At 43.8% G+C, this 19,627-nt stretch overlaps 1 protein-coding gene across 1 annotated transcript in view; it reads left to right on the forward strand.

Annotated features, from left to right (window-relative positions):
- wdr37 (WD repeat domain 37) overlaps positions 1-14,707 on the forward strand; it is a gene marked incomplete at its 3' end in the record, with an annotated part of 29,804 nt that extends 15,097 nt beyond the window's left edge. The window contains exons 6-12 of the mRNA XM_084325753.1: positions 4,276-4,414; positions 7,944-8,015; positions 9,509-9,553; positions 10,200-10,276; positions 11,405-11,639; positions 13,862-14,007; positions 14,675-14,707. Of these exons, the coding sequence (XP_084181879.1) occupies positions 4,276-4,414; positions 7,944-8,015; positions 9,509-9,553; positions 10,200-10,276; positions 11,405-11,639; positions 13,862-14,007; positions 14,675-14,707 (747 nt within the window). The remainder of the gene's footprint in view (positions 1-4,275; positions 4,415-7,943; positions 8,016-9,508; positions 9,554-10,199; positions 10,277-11,404; positions 11,640-13,861; positions 14,008-14,674) is intronic.
- Between the last annotated feature and the right edge of the window lie 4,920 nt (positions 14,708-19,627).

The raw sequence follows: 19,627 nt of genomic DNA on the forward strand, positions 1-19,627 counted from the left end.
TAGCCCCAACGCTACCTCTGACTAGCTTATTCTGAGAGACCTGTCATTTATCTTTTAGAACTTTGGTCAGGCCACCATACCATGAACAGATGGCATATAATAAAAGCAACATGAAACTAGAGAGTTGGCTAACAGACGGAGACGAGCTGCGTCCAGAAACCTAGCTATCCTGGCCAGAAACGTTGTTCTGCCGCTCACCTTGCTTATGGTCTTTAAAGCCATAGTTTCACCACCCAGGGTTGTGGTGTCTAAATGGCAACCTAGGTAGCTGACTGAGGTTTTAGCAGGAAAGGACTGGCTGTCAAGGCTAATATTAGGCTAATTCAGTTTATGCAGCCTGGGTTGGGAACCGAATAAGATGTATTCAGTTTTGGCCATGTGAAGAGACGACTTGTTGTCTGTGAGCCAGATCTTAATTTGATTAAATTCCTCACTGAGAATGTCCTGCAGCAGTGCAGCTTATTCAAATCCTTTTCAGAGGCTAGGATAGCCGAGTCGTCTGCATACAGAAACACCTTTACATTACAAGCAGCTTGTAGGTCATTAATATAAATTAAGATCTGACTCATAAAGCTGCTCATGAATGACTTTCTCCAATATCTTTGATGTGACACTAAGAATGGAGATGGGTCTATAATTACCTGGGTCTGACCGGTTGCCTTTAAAAAAAAGAGGGATAGTTTTAGCATGCTTCATGTCACTTGGAACAATGCCTTGATCCAGGGACAAGTTAATAATATGTGCAATAGATGGAGCTTCTTATCATATCGGCTGCGTCCTTTAAAAACCTAGCAGAGATATTGTCCAGACCCGTTGACTTAGCACACTTAAGGCCCTTTTAAAGGTTGGCAGTTTTTTCAACTGAAACTGGCTTAAAAGTAAAACTGTTAGGAGTAGCACCTAGACGAGCATACAAATCAAGGAGATGATCCCGCCCATAAATTACAGGGCACGAAGGTAGGCAGTCAACAAGTTATTTCACGAATGAGGTGAAATACGAGGATTGGCAATCAGTTTTTTCTTGTTATTAACACTCTTGCAATCAATTTGAAGTGAAATACATGGGCTAGAATCTTTATTGGGTTTAGTAGTAAAAAGCTATCCGGCTGCAAGCTAGCCTATAGCTTAGCTTAGCCAAAAACTATTATTACCGGTATACATGAATGCGCGTGCCATGCATTCTACAAAGAGAGCAGTGGCTAAAGATTATATCAAGGTACTGTACCCACACGAGGCACAGACATGGAAGATGTCCAGCACCACATTCCTCAGATTACAGACTGCATTGATGGAGCGCACGTCCTCGTTCCGGCCGCCTTCAGATGGTTGTAGCAGATTTGATCAACCGACGGGGACGGCTGGGCGATATAACGATAACGATAATTATCACGATATATTTTAATAATCAATATCGGATTTTTTTTTTTTTTTTTTTTTTTTAACCTGCAACAGGGCAGTTTTAAAACCAGAGACAGTGGACAGACTTGTCTTTCTTGCCTGCAAATTAAAGTAATGGCTTTGCTTGTCCAAATGACAATACTGACCAAACTGAGATTTATATTTCTCTTGTCCATTTATTTTGTTTGCTTTCTAATGTAAAATACAGTTTGAAACCGTCTGTACACAGTAGGCTATGTGTGCTAGCAGAGCTAGTCTCCAGTCACGAGTCACGGTGCACATGTGCGGTGGTTTGTCCACCAAAAAAGCGCCAAAAGATAGAAAAGAAACTAGCAGAGCCAGAACTGTTCAACTCCCCTGGAGCCACAGCCAGCAGAGAAGCCGGTTTACTTTCGCTTTCAAACCAGCTGCAGCCTGAGAACTGGAGTGTGTGAGGGGATGTAACACTAAAGATGGCGGCAACGACAAAGAATTGCTGCAAAATAAACATACATCTGTTGTTTAAATTTTTTTTTATACTTATAACAATATCGATAATATCGAGTGATATGATATTGTTATCTATATCGTTATCACGATATCATTTTTTGCCATATCGCCCAGCCCTATGTCCAAGGAGTGGTAGGCTAGGGGTGGAAGATCTTTGTAATAATTACCATACCACAGTATCGAGGCTACTGGTGTCCACAATTATTGATGCTGGCCAAATTTCCTAGTAATTTCATTATGGTTGAATTGTTCTAAAAACAAAACAGGGACAGATGGCAAGTGCTCGTTAATAATAATAATTCATGTTTCTATTCTTAAACCCTTGGAGCATCAACTCCCGAAGCACCCCACCAAATATACATGGCGTGATCCCAGTAGGAGACAAATTACTAAGCTGCATATACATATCCAAGTAATAAGACTGGTCAGAGTAATCCATCCAGAGTAATTATTATTATCTTTATTTTTAAGATCGATGTTGGGATTTTATTAATCGATAATCACTAATTCAAAGTCGAATATCGATTCAGAATCGGGAAATCGATTTTTTTTAACCCAGCCCTATTAGTGAGCACTTCTCCTTTGCCGAGATAATCCATCCACCTGACAGGTGTGTGGCATAACCAAGATGCTGATTAGACGACATGATTATTGCACAGGTGTGCCTTATGCTGGTCACAATAAAAGGCAATTCACATGAATGTCCACCAGAGCTGTTGCCCATGAATTGAATGTTAATTTCTCTACAATAAGTTGTCTCCAAATTATTTTCGGAGAATTTGGCAGTACATCCAACCGGCCTCGCAACACATTTGGAGACGGCTTATTGTGGAGAAATTAACATTCAATTCACAGGCATAAGCTCTGGTGGACATTCATGCCAATTGCACGCTCCCTTAAAACTTGGGACATCTGTGGCATTGTGCCGTGTGATAAAAACTGCACATTCTAGAGTGGTCTTTTATTGTGACCAGCATAAGGCACACCTGTGCAATAATCATGTTGTCTAATCTGCGTCTTAGTATGCCACACCTGTCCGGTTGTATAGCATATGACGGCATGCAGTCAGACTAGTGATGCACCGATGTGAAAATTGTGGCCGATACCGATAACCGATATTAATATTGCTGTTCTGGCCGATACCGATATTTACCGATGTCGATATCTCTGTATAGAAAACACTTTTTTATGATAATCAAATAAAGAGCTATTTTCCAAAACGCATAATATTTTTACTTTTGTAACTTATTTTCAAAAATGAATATTTTGTAACTATTTGAGGCCAAAACAATTTTTAATTTTTTAAATTTTAAATTTTCTTTTTTTTTAATATCGGCCCTATCTTGATATCCGACCGATACCGATGTGTAAAAAAACTGCTATATCGGCGGCCGATATATCGTGCATCACTAAGTCAGCATAGTCCACAGCATAGTCCTTATGACAATATGCTGACCTGTACCCATGACTGTGTTGTCACAGAATGTATTATAGTAACGTAACACTCTCGAGACGAGACAATTCTATGACCATTTATTGTAGCATTTAGTAACCAAGGTTCCATTTGGTTATTTTGACTCCAGCTCTAGTAAAACAGTGAAAGGTGCATTATGCAATTTAGGGGGGAGTAAGATTCATTAATTACCCAACATATGTACCAAGTAATTCTATCATAAATCAAAACTAAATAATTTTGAGGCACTGAACCAAACGTAGGCCTAGAAGAGGCTTTTTGGAATAGTAATTAATTAAATTATGTTTGTTAACAACAATTGCGGCCCATTTGTACAAGACAACGACAACCTCATTTGGGTGCAAGAAAACTGACAAACTTTTCAGGTAACTTTCTAGCTTCAAACAGTGTTCCAAGGGACCCGATATTCCAGTTTGTTTATTCAAAATATACAATATATATATTATTATTAATTCTTTTTAATTCCTCTCCCAAAACTACAGTGTGCCTTTTAAAGGAACATGGCAACATTTCGGGGAATTAGCTTACCGTCTTCTCCAGAGAGAGACAAGAAGATAGATACCAGTTTCCTCTCTGTGCGTTCAGTAGAAAGCTATCTGGCTGCACGTTAGCCTAGCTTAGCACAATGAATGGAAGCGGACAGTGCCGGTTAGCCTAGGCATTGTCCAACTAACACCTCTATCCCCCGAAGGCTAACCGGCACTGTCTGCTTCCATTCATCGTGCTAAGCTAGGCTAACGTCCAGCCAGATAGCTTTCTACTGAACGCACAGAGAGGAAACTGGCATCCATCTTCTTGTCTCTCTCTGGAGAAGACGGTAAGCGCCGTGTTCCTTTAAAGGATTTGAATAGGTTGGAGGGCGTCCTCGTCTCTTGTCTGACTCCTCCCCTGCTCCTGCTCCTCCTCCTCTCCAGATCGTGTCCAGCTTCAAAGCCACCGCAGGCTCGCGGGCGCTGTGCCAGGTGCTGAGGGAGTACGTGGGGCACCGGGATGGCATCTGGGACCTCAGCGTCACGCGGACTCAACCCGTGGTGCTGGGCACTGCCTCCGCAGGTACGCAGAGAATGGGTTTTTTGTTAACCCTTTCACTGCCGCACTACAGAAGGTTAACCCTTTCACTGCGACAATACACAGAAGGTTAACCCTTTCACTGCCACACAACAGCAGGTTAACACTTTCACTGCTACACTACAGAAGGTTAACCCTTTACTATCACACTACCGACGGTAATGTGATACTAAAGGGTTAACCTTCTGTAGTGCGGCAGTGAAAGGGTTAAAGTGAGGTGTTGTTCTTCGTTCTCCAATAGTCCAGGACCAGTTTAGCCTACAATTTCTAATCATACAAACTCTTGTGGGTGAATAATTAATTAAATCCTAATATATGTAATTTCAATCTATAATACCGTAATTCCTCTAATAGTAACCGGGTCTCAAATACAAGCCGGGTCTCTATTAATGACCGGGTGCGCTCTTGAGCTAAGCAATTATAAGCCGGCCTCCTAATACAAGCCGGGATACTAATATACTGAGCTGCATACTGAGCTGCTAAGGTAAAGTTACTTGATTTCACTTTGAAAACGTTGAAATGACCAGTGACCACCTGTAATTGCACTGTTTACTATTTCATACAGTACTTGGTTTCAATAAATGAACCCAGTACATTTTACTGGGTTCAAACTGACACAAAATGTTGATTTATTCATTATGATCCGTTTGAAAATTTGAAATATAGGCCTCACTCTTATACAGGCCTCCTCCTAATACAAGCCTGGTACCCGCTACAGTTGAAACAAATACAAGCCGGGGTTACTATTAGAGGAATTACGGTAGTCCATAAATGATGCCTTCTTACCCATCTTTTAAACGGCGCTCATTGTATTAATTAAGGCACCTATTGCAAAGAAATGCATTTACAACATCATATTGAGCTGGTATGCACAAATGTAATAGATAAACAAAATAACCAATTAAGCTAGTGACCTCAGGAAAATCCACCTTTTTTAGGTATTATTATGTGTCCGGCCCACAAAATCATCTGTATTTTCCATTGGCAATTGAGTTTGACACCGCTGTGATAACGTGTCGTCTGTCAGTGGGATCATAAAATAAAATTAGAAAATTGCGGTTTGGTTCTGGTTGACAAAGAAGCAGAAATCTAAATTTATACTAGCATGCTTTTCTGTCAATAACGCTTCCTATGGTTGACGAACAGTAAATATGATGCGACAGTGTGATTGACAACAAGCCTTAGACTGGCTACCTATCCAGACATCTCAGTGTCTCCAAATCAATAACTGTTTCATGAACAAATATGCAAATGAGCCATGAGCTTTATTTTGCGAGAGTGATACTGTTTACCCAAGTGGCATGCTGCTAATATTGGTTTAGTGAAACGCTCTGCGATTATGTCAAACTGAATAAACACCAGAGTGCTCTGCTAGTTCAGACTTGATTAATTACTAAGATATTGGTCCAACAGAATAGTTTTTCATTCATAAATCAAATCAATCGGCTTCCTGCTAACATGGTGGATACTGTACATTGTGATGGTGTGACTGTATCATTACTGCTAACATGGTGGATACTGTACATTGTGATGTTGTGAGTTGTGACAGTGTATCATTACTGCTAACATGGTAAGTAACTGTACATTGGATTATCGTCGAAACCTTACTTGGTCCCAAGAAGAGGGTCTCGTGTATTATTGGGTTAGGACATTTACTGTACTGTCGAGGAGGAATGATTTCAGTCATCTTTAAAGTACTGAAGCTGCTCCATAGATATAGTATATTGGGAAGGGGATGGGACGACACAGAGAACCCTGCGAACACTGTAGAATAAAGCTCATTTGGATACAAATGGTTGAACATTCTGCAGGGCTGCAATATCAGTCTCTAGTGTATTATTGTATTTAGGAGCGACAGTGGCTCAGGAGGTAGAGCAGTCGTCTGGTAGTCCGAAGGTTCCCGGTTTGACTCCCGCTCCTCCCGGCTCCCAATGTGTAGGTTGGCATCTTGCATGGTTGCCTCCGCCATCAGTGGGTGAATGTGAGGAACGGAAATTGTATAAAGCGCTTTGGATAAAGTCGCTATATAAAATGCAGCCATTTACCATTTATTGTCAATGTAGCAGCTCCACTTTATACCTGATGGCATCACAGACTCTTGGGGTTCTTCTCTCTCTCTCTCTCTCTCTCAAAACAAGATTTTATGCTGGGTCCTGCTGTACTAGGCAATCCTAGCCAGGAAATATAGTACAAAATATAGCCCCAGTCAGGCCACTTTTTAAGCGGGGGGTCCCCCACCAGGAAATATCTTGTTGCAAAGACTGCATGTGGCTTTGTTATTATGATGTGATGATGGGGGAGACGGTCTTACAGTTTAACTTTGAGTTAAATCCCCAGTTCCCCACACAGGGAACAGAGGCTTTTGTATCACAAAAAAAAACCAATTTATTTAAATCACACTGTAAAAACATACAACAAAGAGCTGACAATGACAAAAGAGGTGATTATTCTGTTAGAGGAAAAAGTCATCGCAGCGGAACGTGAAATCAAAAACAATAGACTGAACACACACACACAGAGGGAGAGGGGAGAGAGAATAAATACATTTTGATGTTGCCTTCATATTATTTGGACCAATATCTCCCTGCAATTTACCCTCCCCCTCCACACACACAAACGCACACAAAAGGCGCCTCCATCATATAGCTCTCTCCACAAGCACCTCTGTTACGCATACATGTCTGTCTGACGGCCGAATCTGCGGAGCGCACTGGAGTAGATGGAGAAACGATAGGAAATATAGAAATGGATGCTTTCGTTAGAGAACAAATTTCAATAATCTATTCCTTATTCTATGCCTTATTCTATGTGCACTGCCAGCCAGCCTTTATGCGACAGAGAGATACACTTAACATTTTGACGGAGAGAAGATAATCTCCCGATTCAGATACAATTTGGTTAAACAAAACGGTTCCAAAGATATTTAATGTTTCTCGGCACATTTTCACACCACCAACAAAGTACTGGGTCTGTTATCTGTTCTTCGGAATGGATTTGGTGCCAGTTGTCATTTCTGTCCGTCTCCGTCATCGAAACTTGAGACCGAAAGTACTTAGCCACTCCCCTCCGACAAAACTGTAGTTTTTTTCACACAACGTGGGAAATAATACAGCCGGACTATCTAACAATAATTAACATATTTACAAGTCTGATTAAGTTTAGTAAATAAGGAGACAGAGAAGATTTCAAAGCACTCAAAATTGCCAATATCTCAATTCAGACCTATTTCAGAATTACGCAACATTTAGCCATTTTCTGAGGAATCGTGAGCTCCTTAACAAGGCGGGTTAGACGGCGCAGAGTCACATAATTAACTCTTCTCTTCTCTCCTCTCTTCTCTTCTCTTCTCTTCTCCTCTCCTCTCCTCTCCTCTCCTCTCCTCTCCTGTCCTGTCCTCTCCTCTTGTGTCCTCTCCTCTCCTCTCCTGTCCTCCTCTCCTGTCCTCTCCTCTCCTCTCTTCTTCTCTCTTCTCCTCTCCTCTCCTCTCCTCTCCTCTCCTCTCCTGTCCTCCCAGACCATTCAGCCCAGCTGTGGAGTATTGAGACGGGAAAGTGTCTACTGAGATATGCTGGCCATGCAGGATCAGGTATAATGTCCTCACTATATAACCCACAACACACTACACAGAGTGGTATAGCAGAAAGCTACAGAGTGGTATAGCAGAAAGTTACAGAGTGGTATAGCAGAAAGCTAGAGTGGTATAGCAGAAAGCTACACAGTGGTATAGCAGAAAGCTACACAGAGTGGTATAGCAGAAAGCTACACAGTGTGGTATAGCAGAAAGCTACACAGTGTGGTATAGCAGAAAGCTACACAGTGTGGTATAGCAGAAAGCTACACAGTGTGGTATAGCAGAAAGCTACACAGTGGTATAGCAGAAAGCTACACAGTGGTATAGCAGAAAGCTACACAGTGGTATAGCAGAAAGCTACACAGAGTGGTATAGCAGAAAGCTACACAGTGTGGTATAGCAGAAAGCTACACAGTGTGGTATAGCAGAAAGCTACACAGTGTGGTATAGCAGAAAGCTACACAGTGGTATAGCAGAAAGCTACACAGTGTGGTATAGCAGAAAGCTACACAGAGTGGTATAGCAGAAAGCTACACAGTGTGGTATAGCAGAAAGCTACACAGTGGTATAGCAGAAAGCTACACACAGTGTTATAGCAGAAAGCTACACAGAGTGGTATAGCAGAAAGCTACAGTGTGGTATAGCAGAAAGCTACACAGAGTGGTATAGCAGAAAGCTACACAGTGGTATAGCAGAAAGCTACACACAGTGTTATAGCAGAAAGCTACACAGAGTGGTATAGCAGAAAGCTACAGTGTGGTATAGCAGAAAGCTACAGTGTGGTATAGCAGAACGCTACACAGAGTGGTATAGCAGAAAGCTACAGTGTGGTATAGCAGAAAGCTACACAGAGTGGTATAGCAGAACGCTACACAGTGTGGTATAGCAGAACGCTTTTTGGGCCTTTCTGGTCACCACAAATAAGTCTCTGTGGCAAATGGTGATGACCTGATCTGTGGTCTTTTGATCCAATCTGAACCTGACACCAGGACTAACACCAGAACACCAGGACTAACACCAGGACTAACACTAGAACACCAGGACTATCACTAGAACACCAGGACTAACACCAGAACACCAGGACTAACACCAGAACACCAGGACTAACACCAGAACACCAGGACTAACACCAGAACACCAGGACTAACACCTGTTAGTGTAAAAAGTTAGTTTTATGCCTGTAATGTGTATAAACACAAGTTGATCTACCACACTGGATTCAAATACTTCCAAAAACTACAAATCAAACTCTTCCAGAATGCGTGTGGATATTCCCCACATTTATAACTGCAAAAAAAAAGAAGAAATCTGGCTTGAGGCTAAATAATGTATTGAACGTGCTCAGCCATGACACTATTCCTATGATGACAAAATGGTGAGAGAGCGGCACATTGCTTTTCACTTTGCTCCTCAGACTAATATTTCCTTTAAAATCATTGGTGAAGCATGTATTCATGACCTGGTTGCAGGAGTTAATATTTGTGCTGAAAGTGTTTTCTCTCCCACAGTCAACTCCATCAAGTTCCACCCCACAGAACAGATGGCCCTCACAGGTACGTGTGTGTGTGTGTGTGTGTGTGTGTGTGTGTGTGTGTGCGTGTGCGTGTGCTTGTGCGTGTGTGTGTGCCTGCGTGTGTTTTATGTTTTTTTGTTTGTTTGATAGATGTCTCATCAAATCTCTTCACGTTTATCTCTTTCTTTCTTTCTTTCTTTATTTCTTTCTTTCTTTCTTTCTTTCTTTCTTTCTTTCTTTCTTTCTTTCTTTCTTTCTTTCTTTCTTTCTTTGTCTCGGTCTCTCTCTCTCTGTGTCTCTCTGTCTCTCTCTGTCTCTCCCTCCCTCTCTCTGTCTGTCTCTCTCTCCTCTCTCTCTCTCTCTCTCTCTCTCTCTCTCTCTCTCTCTCTCTCTCTCTCTCTCTCTCTCCTCTCTCCCCCTCTCTCTCCCCCTCTCTCTCTCCCCCTCTCCCTCTATTGAGTCGGTGATGCCAGTACATCATTAGAGCCTCTATGAGGTGCTGTGTGATGGATGTCCTTGTTATGAACGCGGGTGTGTTTACTAAGCCGAGACACCTCTCCATCCATCATCTCATCTCTGTCATGTAAATATGGGAATTGTGGGCACCTGTGTTTATATGTTTAAATGTGTGCGTGTGTGTGTGTGTGTGTGTGTGTGTGTGTGTGTGTGTGTGTGTGCGTCTACAGCCTCAGGGGACCAGACGGCTCACATCTGGCGCTACATGGTACAGCTGCCCGCCCCACAGCCTCCACCAGACGTCAATGTGAGTACCCCCCCCCCCCCCCCCCCTCCCTCTCTTCCACCCACACCCACCCTATTCACACGGGGGCAATTATGGAAAGAAAAAATCTTTATTATTATATAGACAGGCTTCCTGTTAAAGGGGAATACTGCCGGCGTCGACACTGACGTGTGTCTTCTGTTTACCTCCGGGAAGTACCGCGACGCTACGTTGGACTTTCATTCATTCATTCGTTCAAACCTTTATTTATTCTCGAGAAGACGATCGAGGTCACCCTCATTTTCAATGTCGTTGAGACTTTACAGATATGTCAATGCATACATTATTATTACAATATAATAATAATAAATATTAATAACTATCTAATGTAGCACTTTTCACACATGGGCCGCAGTCCAGAGTGCCCCACAGCAATTGGTATAAAATGTCTGTATTTCATCAGATGCAAAAAAAAAACTAACATATCAGCTGCCCTGCTGCTGCAAATAATATTGGTATCGGCATCAGATACCAATTGGGGGAAAACCCATATCGGTCGACCACGACAAGACATTTTTGCTTTTAGGGCGGCTAGGTGGCGCAGTGGGCAAGGCGCTCGCCACCAACACAGGAGATGCTGGGTTCGAGCCCAGCTCTCGGCGTTGCTACCAGCTTGGCTGGTCGTTCATACTAATACAATTGGCAGTATTAGGGGGTGGGAAGCTGGTGGGTGGGGATCGGACGTTGTGGACAGCGACTCCTACAGGTCGGTTGGTGCGCCTGCGCAGTAGAATCAGGAAGCGACGGGGGCGGTGTGTCCCTCCCACGGCAGACCCTCGCCGCTGAGAGATCGCGCTGTGCAGGTGAAAAGATGCGACGGCTGCCTCCTTGAGTACCGGAGGGGACACGTGATGCAAGGCTTCGTCCACATTGCAGCCGGCTTGTGGGAGGCATGGCCTAACAGCGTTCGAGACAGGGGAGGGTAGAATTGGACGATACGAAATTGGGGAAGGGAGAAAAATAGAAAATGGGGAGAAAAAAAAAGAAATGTTTGCTTTTGTTGTGAACAGAGCAGGTGTTACATGGTCGGTGTATATGTACCTTATTTTTTTCCCTTTTCACACACACACACACGCACACACACACACACGCACACATACTCACACACAGGCTCCATGCGATGAAGACCAGGACTCGTCGGACCGAGAGGAAGGGGAGGTGGACGGGGAGGGGCCCTGCGAGGTGCCCACGGTCCGGCTCGCCACCGCCACGCTGAAGAGCCACCAGGGCGTGGTCATCGCCGCCGACTGGCTGGTGGGCGGCAGGCAGGTGGTCACCGCCTCCTGGGACCGCGCCGCCAACCTGTACGAGCTGGAGACGTCCGAGCTGATCCACACCCTCACCGGTAGGGAATCCAATCAAATCATCAAAGTTAATGTCCCCATGAGATTGATTGATTGATTGATTGATTGAAAACGTTATTAACAGATTGCAGAATGGGTACAATACAGTACAGCTCAATACACACAATTGTTAAGGGGATGCAGACCAGAGAGAGACTTTCGTCTTGTTTACATCAGGGTCCCCCATTTTCAATTCATATTGACATTTATGACATACACAACAATATACAGATATATATCATGACATTTATGACATACATGACATACAGATATACAGTACTGTTACATTTGTGATATACAAGATATGCAAATATACAGTACTGTTAAACAGAGATCCTAACAGAAAATATATACATACGAGGGGGAGGAAACTGTACATTAGGAGGGGGTAAGCCGGACAAATCTTCGTTAAACAAGTCAAGAAGAAACATCACAATAAATCAAGAACAAAAAACCCACCATATAATCCAAAATAAATGTAAAATAAATAAATGCAACACTCCCAGACATACCCCATGCAGCGAAGGTAAGGAAAAACTCACTAAAAACCTAGCAATAGGAAAAAAGCACCACAGGCAATGTGGAGGAGAGACACCTTAGAAGGGCCGTTCAAGGAGGGATCCCCCTTCTCGGATGTCGGTGATAGTAGTGTTGCTATGGATGATCGATGGGTGGAGAATAAAACAGGCAAAATAGTTGGTATGTAATAAAACACAAATATGTACATGCAGTAGCAACTGGGGTACATAAGAAAATGTTTGAAAGATATAAATAGAATAGAGCTAAGAACAATAACAAAAGAAAAAGAAAAAGCACAGGGAAACAAGCGCTAGTATGAAAACAAACAAACAATTCCCAAATGTCGAGGCTCGGAGCTCAAAATATCAGGGAGACCCTTTGACTGAAGCTGGGAGACACTCTCACCTGTAGGCAGGGAGACCCTTTGACTGAAGCTGGGAGACACGCTCACCTGTAGGCAGGGAGACACTTTGACTGAAGTTGGGAGGCACTCTCACCTGTAGGCAGGGAGACACTTTGACTGAAGCTGGGAGACACTCTCACCTGTAGGCAGGGAGACACTTTGACTGAAGCTGGGAGACACTCTCACCTGTAGGCAGGGAGACACTTTGACTGAAGCTGGGAGACACTCTCACCTGTAGGCAGGGAGCCACTCTGACTGAAGCTGGGAGACACTCTCACCTGTAGGCAGGGAGCCACTCTGACTGAAGCTGGGAGACACTCTCACCTGTAGGCAGGGAGACACTTTGACTGAAGCTGGGAGACACCCTCACCTGTAGGCAGGGAGACACTTTGACTGAAGCTGGGAGACACTCTCACCTGTAGGCAGGGAGACACTTTGACTGAAGCTGGGAGACACTCTCACCTGTAGGCAGGGAGACACTTTGACTGAAGCTGGGAGACACTCACCTGTAGGCAGGGAGACACTTTGACTGAAGCTGGGAGACACTCTCACCTGTAGGCAGGGAGACACTTTGACTGAAGCTGGGAGACACTCTCACCTGTAGGCAGGGAGCCACTCTGACTGAAGCTGGGAGACACTCTCACCTGTAGGCAGGGAGCCACTCTGACTGAAGCTGGGAGACACTCTCACCTGTAGGCAGGGAGCCACTCTGACTGAAGCTGGGAGACACTCTCACCTGTAGGCAGGGAGCCACTCTGACTGAAGCTGGGAGACACTCTCACCTGTAGGCAGGGAGACACTTTGACTGAAGCTGGGAGACACTCTCACCTGTAGGCAGGGAGACACTTTGACTGAAGCTGGGAGACACTCTCACCTGTAGGCAGGGAGACACTTTGACTGAAGCTGGGAGACACTCTCACCTGTAGGCAGGGAGACACTTTGACTGAAGTAAATGTTGTACCCGAGTTGTACCCTTCCTACAAAACGTGCTTTGGATAAAATACAGTTATAAAACACAACTATAGAGGTGTTATTATGGACATCTACTAATCACATAATAAGAAGACATGGCATTTTTTAACAGGTAGATTATTCCACTCAGGCTTTTATTATTATTATTATTTTTTTTAAACAAAAAGGCTTTCTTAGCTATTGACTTGGAGACTGCAGGAACAGGACACAAGAGAATAGAGTCTCTCAAGTGATCATTAGAAGAGAAGGTTTCAAATAAGAAGAATGTATTTAATCTCGGAGTGTCCTAGTCTGAAGAGTGTGTGTGTCTGTCTCTCTCTCTCTCTGCAGGCCATGACCAGGAGCTGACCCACTGCTGCACCCACCCCACCCAGCGCCTGGTGGTGACGTCGTCCCGGGACACCACCTTCAGACTGTGGGACTTCAGAGACCCTTCCATCCACTCTGTCAACGTCTTCCAGGGACACACCGAGTCAGTCCCACACACACACACACACACACACACACACACACACACACACACACACACACACACACACACACTTACATATACACACACTTACATACACACACACACACACACACATGCACTTACACACACACACACACACACACACTTACATACGCACACACACACACACACACTTACATATGCACACACTTACATATACACACACTTACATATATACACACACACTTACATAGACACGCACTTACATACACATACACACATTCACACACACTTACATATATACACACACAACACACACTTGCATATATACACACACACACACATACAGGCACACACACATTCACATGCACACGCACACACACACACACACACACACACACACACACACATGTACATTTTCCAGTAGACTAGGGCCCAGTCATACAGAGTATTGCTACACTACTGTTCATACCTGGTGGTCCAGAATGCATTCCTTCATTTTCATATTTTCATATTTTTCATCGTCCAATAAGTTGTCCACTGACCTGTGAGATGGTGCGGTCTCCACTTCCCACCACAGGGTGGCAGTGCAACACCTCAGATCTCCCAGGGCCACTCCATCCCGCCCCTTTTGCAAAATCTCTCATCCACTTTTCCTCCTCGGTTTTTCTCCCTCTTTTTTTCCCTTCCAGTGTCACATTAATTTCCAGACCCCGTTGCTCTAAGCTAAATCCTCCACTTGCCTTCTCATTCATTATTGAGCGTTTCTCCCCACTTTTACGCCTCCTCCCTCTCTCTCTCGTCCTCTCTCTCCCTCTCTCTCTCCCTCGCTCGTTTATCTGTCCGTTTCCACGCTAATCCGCCGCTCTGTGTAATTTGGCCCTTCACTCGCTGTTAAGGCTCAATTTGAGTCGCTCGTTTCAAAACGACGACTGTCAGGCTTGTCTGAGGATTTCAATGGCAGCAGCAGCAGCAGCAGCGCTCTTTTAAAGCTGTACGTGTGTGTGTGTGTGTGTGTGTGTGTGCATGTGCGTGTGTGTGCGTGTGTGTGTGCGCTCTCTGGCAGCCTCTGATTGCGAGTGGGGGGATTACGTGGCACTCATTACTTACGACCCTAACATGTATAATTCCTACAGATCCCATTCTAATTCTCTCCCATAAACAATCAGCGTAATGAGATTAAGCGCCGGCATTTCACAGCAACCATCAGCTGTCCCTCCCTCCTTCCTTCCTTCCTTCCTTCCTTCCTTCCTTCCTTACTCCCTTCCTTACTCCCTTCCTTAGTTGAGGCCACTAACATGGGAGTTTAATTACCCTCCTTGATGTTCGCCACATCTTGAGTGCACATTGTGCAAACATGCCCACACACACACACACACACACACAGACTCTGCGGGGGGGGGGGGGGGGGGGGGCATTTAATTTCAACCTTTATAAAAAAGCGACGATTGAAACATTAGGATCCCAAATGGCATTTGTGCCACCCAAGCCCCAACATGTCAATATGATGTAATAGATTATAAAAAATTTAACATGGATGTCTATGGACCAAAATGTAACATGGGTGCAGGGCTGTAGGCCATATAATGCTACTGGACATTCTTAAATGTAACGAATAATAGTCAAGTTAAGTCAATTATAGCTAAATTGCATGAAAACAGACCTTATCTTGTGTCACTCCCACAAGTGTCCATCGGAGGGTAAGAAATAACGTTATGGAGGGCCGCATGTGAGGCAGGCCTGATGTATGGGTTTCATTCTACAAACCCGTTCTGTATATACCGTACAACTTCCGCTAATAGGCCAGGCTTTTATTTGCTTCAACCTATATTTGGGACAGGCGTCTCTGTAAGGGACCGGCCTTTAATTCCTTTTGTACAATTCTTGTTCGGTAAAGATGGGAAATACTGTAAAATTGTTTATTTAAACCAGTAAGTATGAAGTATGTTCTCATCAATATAGTGCCGCAACTAATTGTGAGTAAATTACAGTTATCGTGCAGACATTTAATTTCAACCTTTATAAAAAAGCGACGATTGAAACATTAGGATCCCAAATGGCATTTGTGCCACCCAAGCCCCAACATGTCAATATGATGTAATAGATTATAAAAAATTTAACATGGATGTCTATGGACCAAAATGTAACATGGGTGCAGGGCTGTAGGCCATATAATGCTACTGGACATTCTTAAATGTAACGAATAATAGTCAAGTTAAGTCAATTATAGCTAAATTGCATGAAAACAGACCTTATCTTGTGTCACTCCCACAAGTGTCCATCGGAGGGTAAGAAATAACGTTATGGAGGGCCGCATGTGAGGCAGGCCTGATGTATGGGTTTCATTCTACAAACCCGTTCTGTATATACCGTACAACTTCCGCTAATAGGCCAGGCTTTTATTTGCTTCAACCTATATTTGGGACAGGCGTCTCTGTAAGGGACCGGCCTTTAATTCCTTTTGTACAATTCTTGTTCGGTAAAGATGGGAAATACTGTAAAATTGTTTATTTAAACCAGTAAGTATGAAGTATGTTCTCATCAATATAGTGCCGCAACTAATTGTGAGTAAATTACAGTTATCGTGCAGACATGCTGTATTTTTTTTGTTGGCCAACATTATGTACTAGCAAGCATTGTTGTGATTATGAGGAGCAGTGTTAAATCATGGATGATCACTGTGTGTAGCCTATGTTGTGCGTGTGTAGATGGATTTGTATTGTGTTTAGAGAGAGAGAGAGAGAGATTAAAGGTTTTCTGGATGACAAGTGTAACATGTTATTAGGATTTAGCAGGAGTGGAAATGGTAGTCATATTCATGTGCACTGCATTCCTCCGGTCTCGGTTCTCGAATGGAGGAGGCTTTCGCTTCATGACAGCACTTCCAACTGGCCTTGATATTTTATGCTTCAACCTTAAGAACATGCCTCCTCCCCTCGATGAGCTCTCAGAACGCAGGCCGGGGGCAGTGCGCTCCACAAAGGAAGAAGCCCAGGCTAGTACAACTTACGCTTGAAAATACTTTTAACTCAAAAGTGTAGGGAGCAATGGAAGGATGTTGCTCTCGGAAAGTTTGGCTCACTTCACAAGCGTCGTCTTTCAGCTCCAGGCTACTAGCAGTGAGTACATTTATTTAGTCTTTAGTACTGCTGACGAAGCAGAGACCGGTGCCCCTCGATACATTTGATGGGGATTTAATGGGAATTTTGGGTGTATTCTCCATCAGAATACTCAAACACAGTATGGGATATTATAGTTGACCGCTGGAGTGTTATTTTTGTCCAGTCCCAGAGGGTTCAAAGACCATACAAATTAGGGGTGGGAATCACCAGAGGCCTCACGATACGATACTATCACGATACTTGAGATACGATAGTATTGCGATACTAAATATATTGCGATATGCTGAGTATTGCGATATTAATATTGCGATATATTGCAATGTATTACCTTTTTTCAACTGCAAAGTAAAACTTTGTCAACATGTTTTATCTAATAAAATAAAGTTCAGTCTGTTCATCTCACTTCAATAATTTTTATTGCAGAACATGGTATTTTCTCAAGCAGACAGATGTAAACACTGTAATCTGTGTTGCATGTACCTGACAAACTGAACTGTTTGTATTACAGTCATATTCCAACTGAACTGAATGCACATGTGTGCGTGTGTGTGGACAACTGTACTATTACAGGTATTGAAATGAACAATGCAACTTCCTTATACAAAAAAAATCGTATTTTTTTACGAATAATTAAATATCGATACTTGGCGTCCCTGTATCGATACAGTATCGCCACACAAAGTATCGCGGTACTACGTATCGATTTCCCCCCCCCACCCCTAATATAAATCATCACCTTCCTGTCACTAGAAGTGAAAGTACAGACAGGTGTGATGTCAGTGACTTTTTCAGACGGGTCAGGTGTGATGTCAGTGACTTTTTAAATTTTACTATGGAAATCGATCGGACGGGTCACTGACATTCCACCTATCTGCTTTAACTTATATGAGGTGATTGTCTTCACAACGGTTTCTTAAATCTCAATCCTGAAAAAAGAAAAACGAATACTGAAACGAATAAAAACTCAATTAAAACTAGCAAACCCACTCTGGAAACTGATAACAAAAATCTAAAATGAAAAATACAAAAATGGATAATAAAAACCCTGGTCTTGAATATCAGGCAAGGTACTGGTTGTTCCGCCTCTTGAGGTTGGAAAGTGTAGCTGATATTAATGATTTAATTGCAGATCGTATCGAGGCTCGGTACAAATGACACTCACCTCCTATGTTTGCGTACGACGAACGTGATGCCGGTGGCAATGTAATCCAAGAAGCCAGCATCAACTACGTCAATATTGACCCACAAGATGTGGGTTGATGGTTGGCCTCAGCACACTGGCTGCCATCGAGGGCACACAACTGACAAATGAGGCGAAGTAAGAAGGTGGTTTCACTGAGGCTGAATGTGTTCCTGTTAGGAGGGCTTGGCTTAGGAGGGTTAACAGGGTTCAGTTTAGGAGGGTTCAGGTTAGGATGGCTCAGGTTAACAGGGCTCAGGTTAGCAGGCCTCAGGTTAGCAGGGCTCAGGTTAGCAGGGCTCAGGTTAGCAGGGCTCAGGTTAGTAGGGCTCAGGTTAACAGGGCTCAGATTAGGAGGGTTTAGGTTAGCAGGGCTCAGGTTAGCAGGGTTCAGGTTAGGGCTCAGGTTAGCAGGGTTCAGGTTAGCAGGGCTCAGGTTAGCAGGGTTCAGGTTAGGGCTCAGATTAGGAGGGCTCAGGTTAGCAGGGCTCAGGTTAGCAGGGCTCAGGTTAGCAGGGCTCAGGTTAACAGGGCTCAGGTTAGCAGGGCTCAGGTTAGCAGGGCTCAGGTTAGCAGGGTTCAGGTTAGGAGGGCTCAGGTTAGCAGGGCTCAGGTTAGCAGGGTTCCGGTTAGGAGGGCTCAGGTTAGCAGGGCTCAGGTTAGCAGGGCTCAGGTTAGCAGGGTTCAGGTTAGGAGGGCTCAGGTTAGCAGGGCTCAGGTTAGCAGGGCTCAGGTTAGCAGGGTTCAGGTTAGGAGGGCTCAGGTTAGCAGGGTTCAGGTTAGGAGGCTCAGGTTAGCAGGGTTCAGGTTAGCAGGGTTCAGGTTAGCAGGCTCAGGTTAGCAGGAAAAGTTAAGTAACCTTTCAACAAATACAAGAGATAATATACATGTTGGTATACATGTATGTATGTATGTCTGTTTGGAACGGCTGTTCCTCTGAGACTGTGTGTGAGCATGTCAAGATCACACACACACACACACACAACACACACACACACACACACACACACACACATACCCATCAGTGATGTATTCAGATGTAGAACAAATGGTCCCTGCTGAGGGAGGGGGGGGGGTTTGACAGCTGTGCCTCTATTATGTATTATTGTCAGCGGTGTGCTGTAGTTGATGTGCAGGTTGGATAAGAACAGATGTAGAACCTGCTTCTCTTGTTTCTGTAGATATACAGTAAAGGAAGTGTGTGTGTGTGTGTGTGTGTGTGTGTGTGTGTGTGTGTGTGTGTTGTGTGTGTGTTGTGTGTGTGTGTTGTGTGTGTGTGTGTGTGTGTTGTGTGGTGTGTGTGTGTGTTGTGTGTGTGTGTGTGTTGGTGTGTGTGTGTGGTG

Source organism: Notolepis coatsorum (genome assembly GCF_963971535.1).
Source record: "Notolepis coatsorum genome assembly, chromosome: 12".
Lineage (NCBI taxonomy): Eukaryota > Metazoa > Chordata > Actinopteri > Aulopiformes > Paralepididae > Notolepis > Notolepis coatsorum.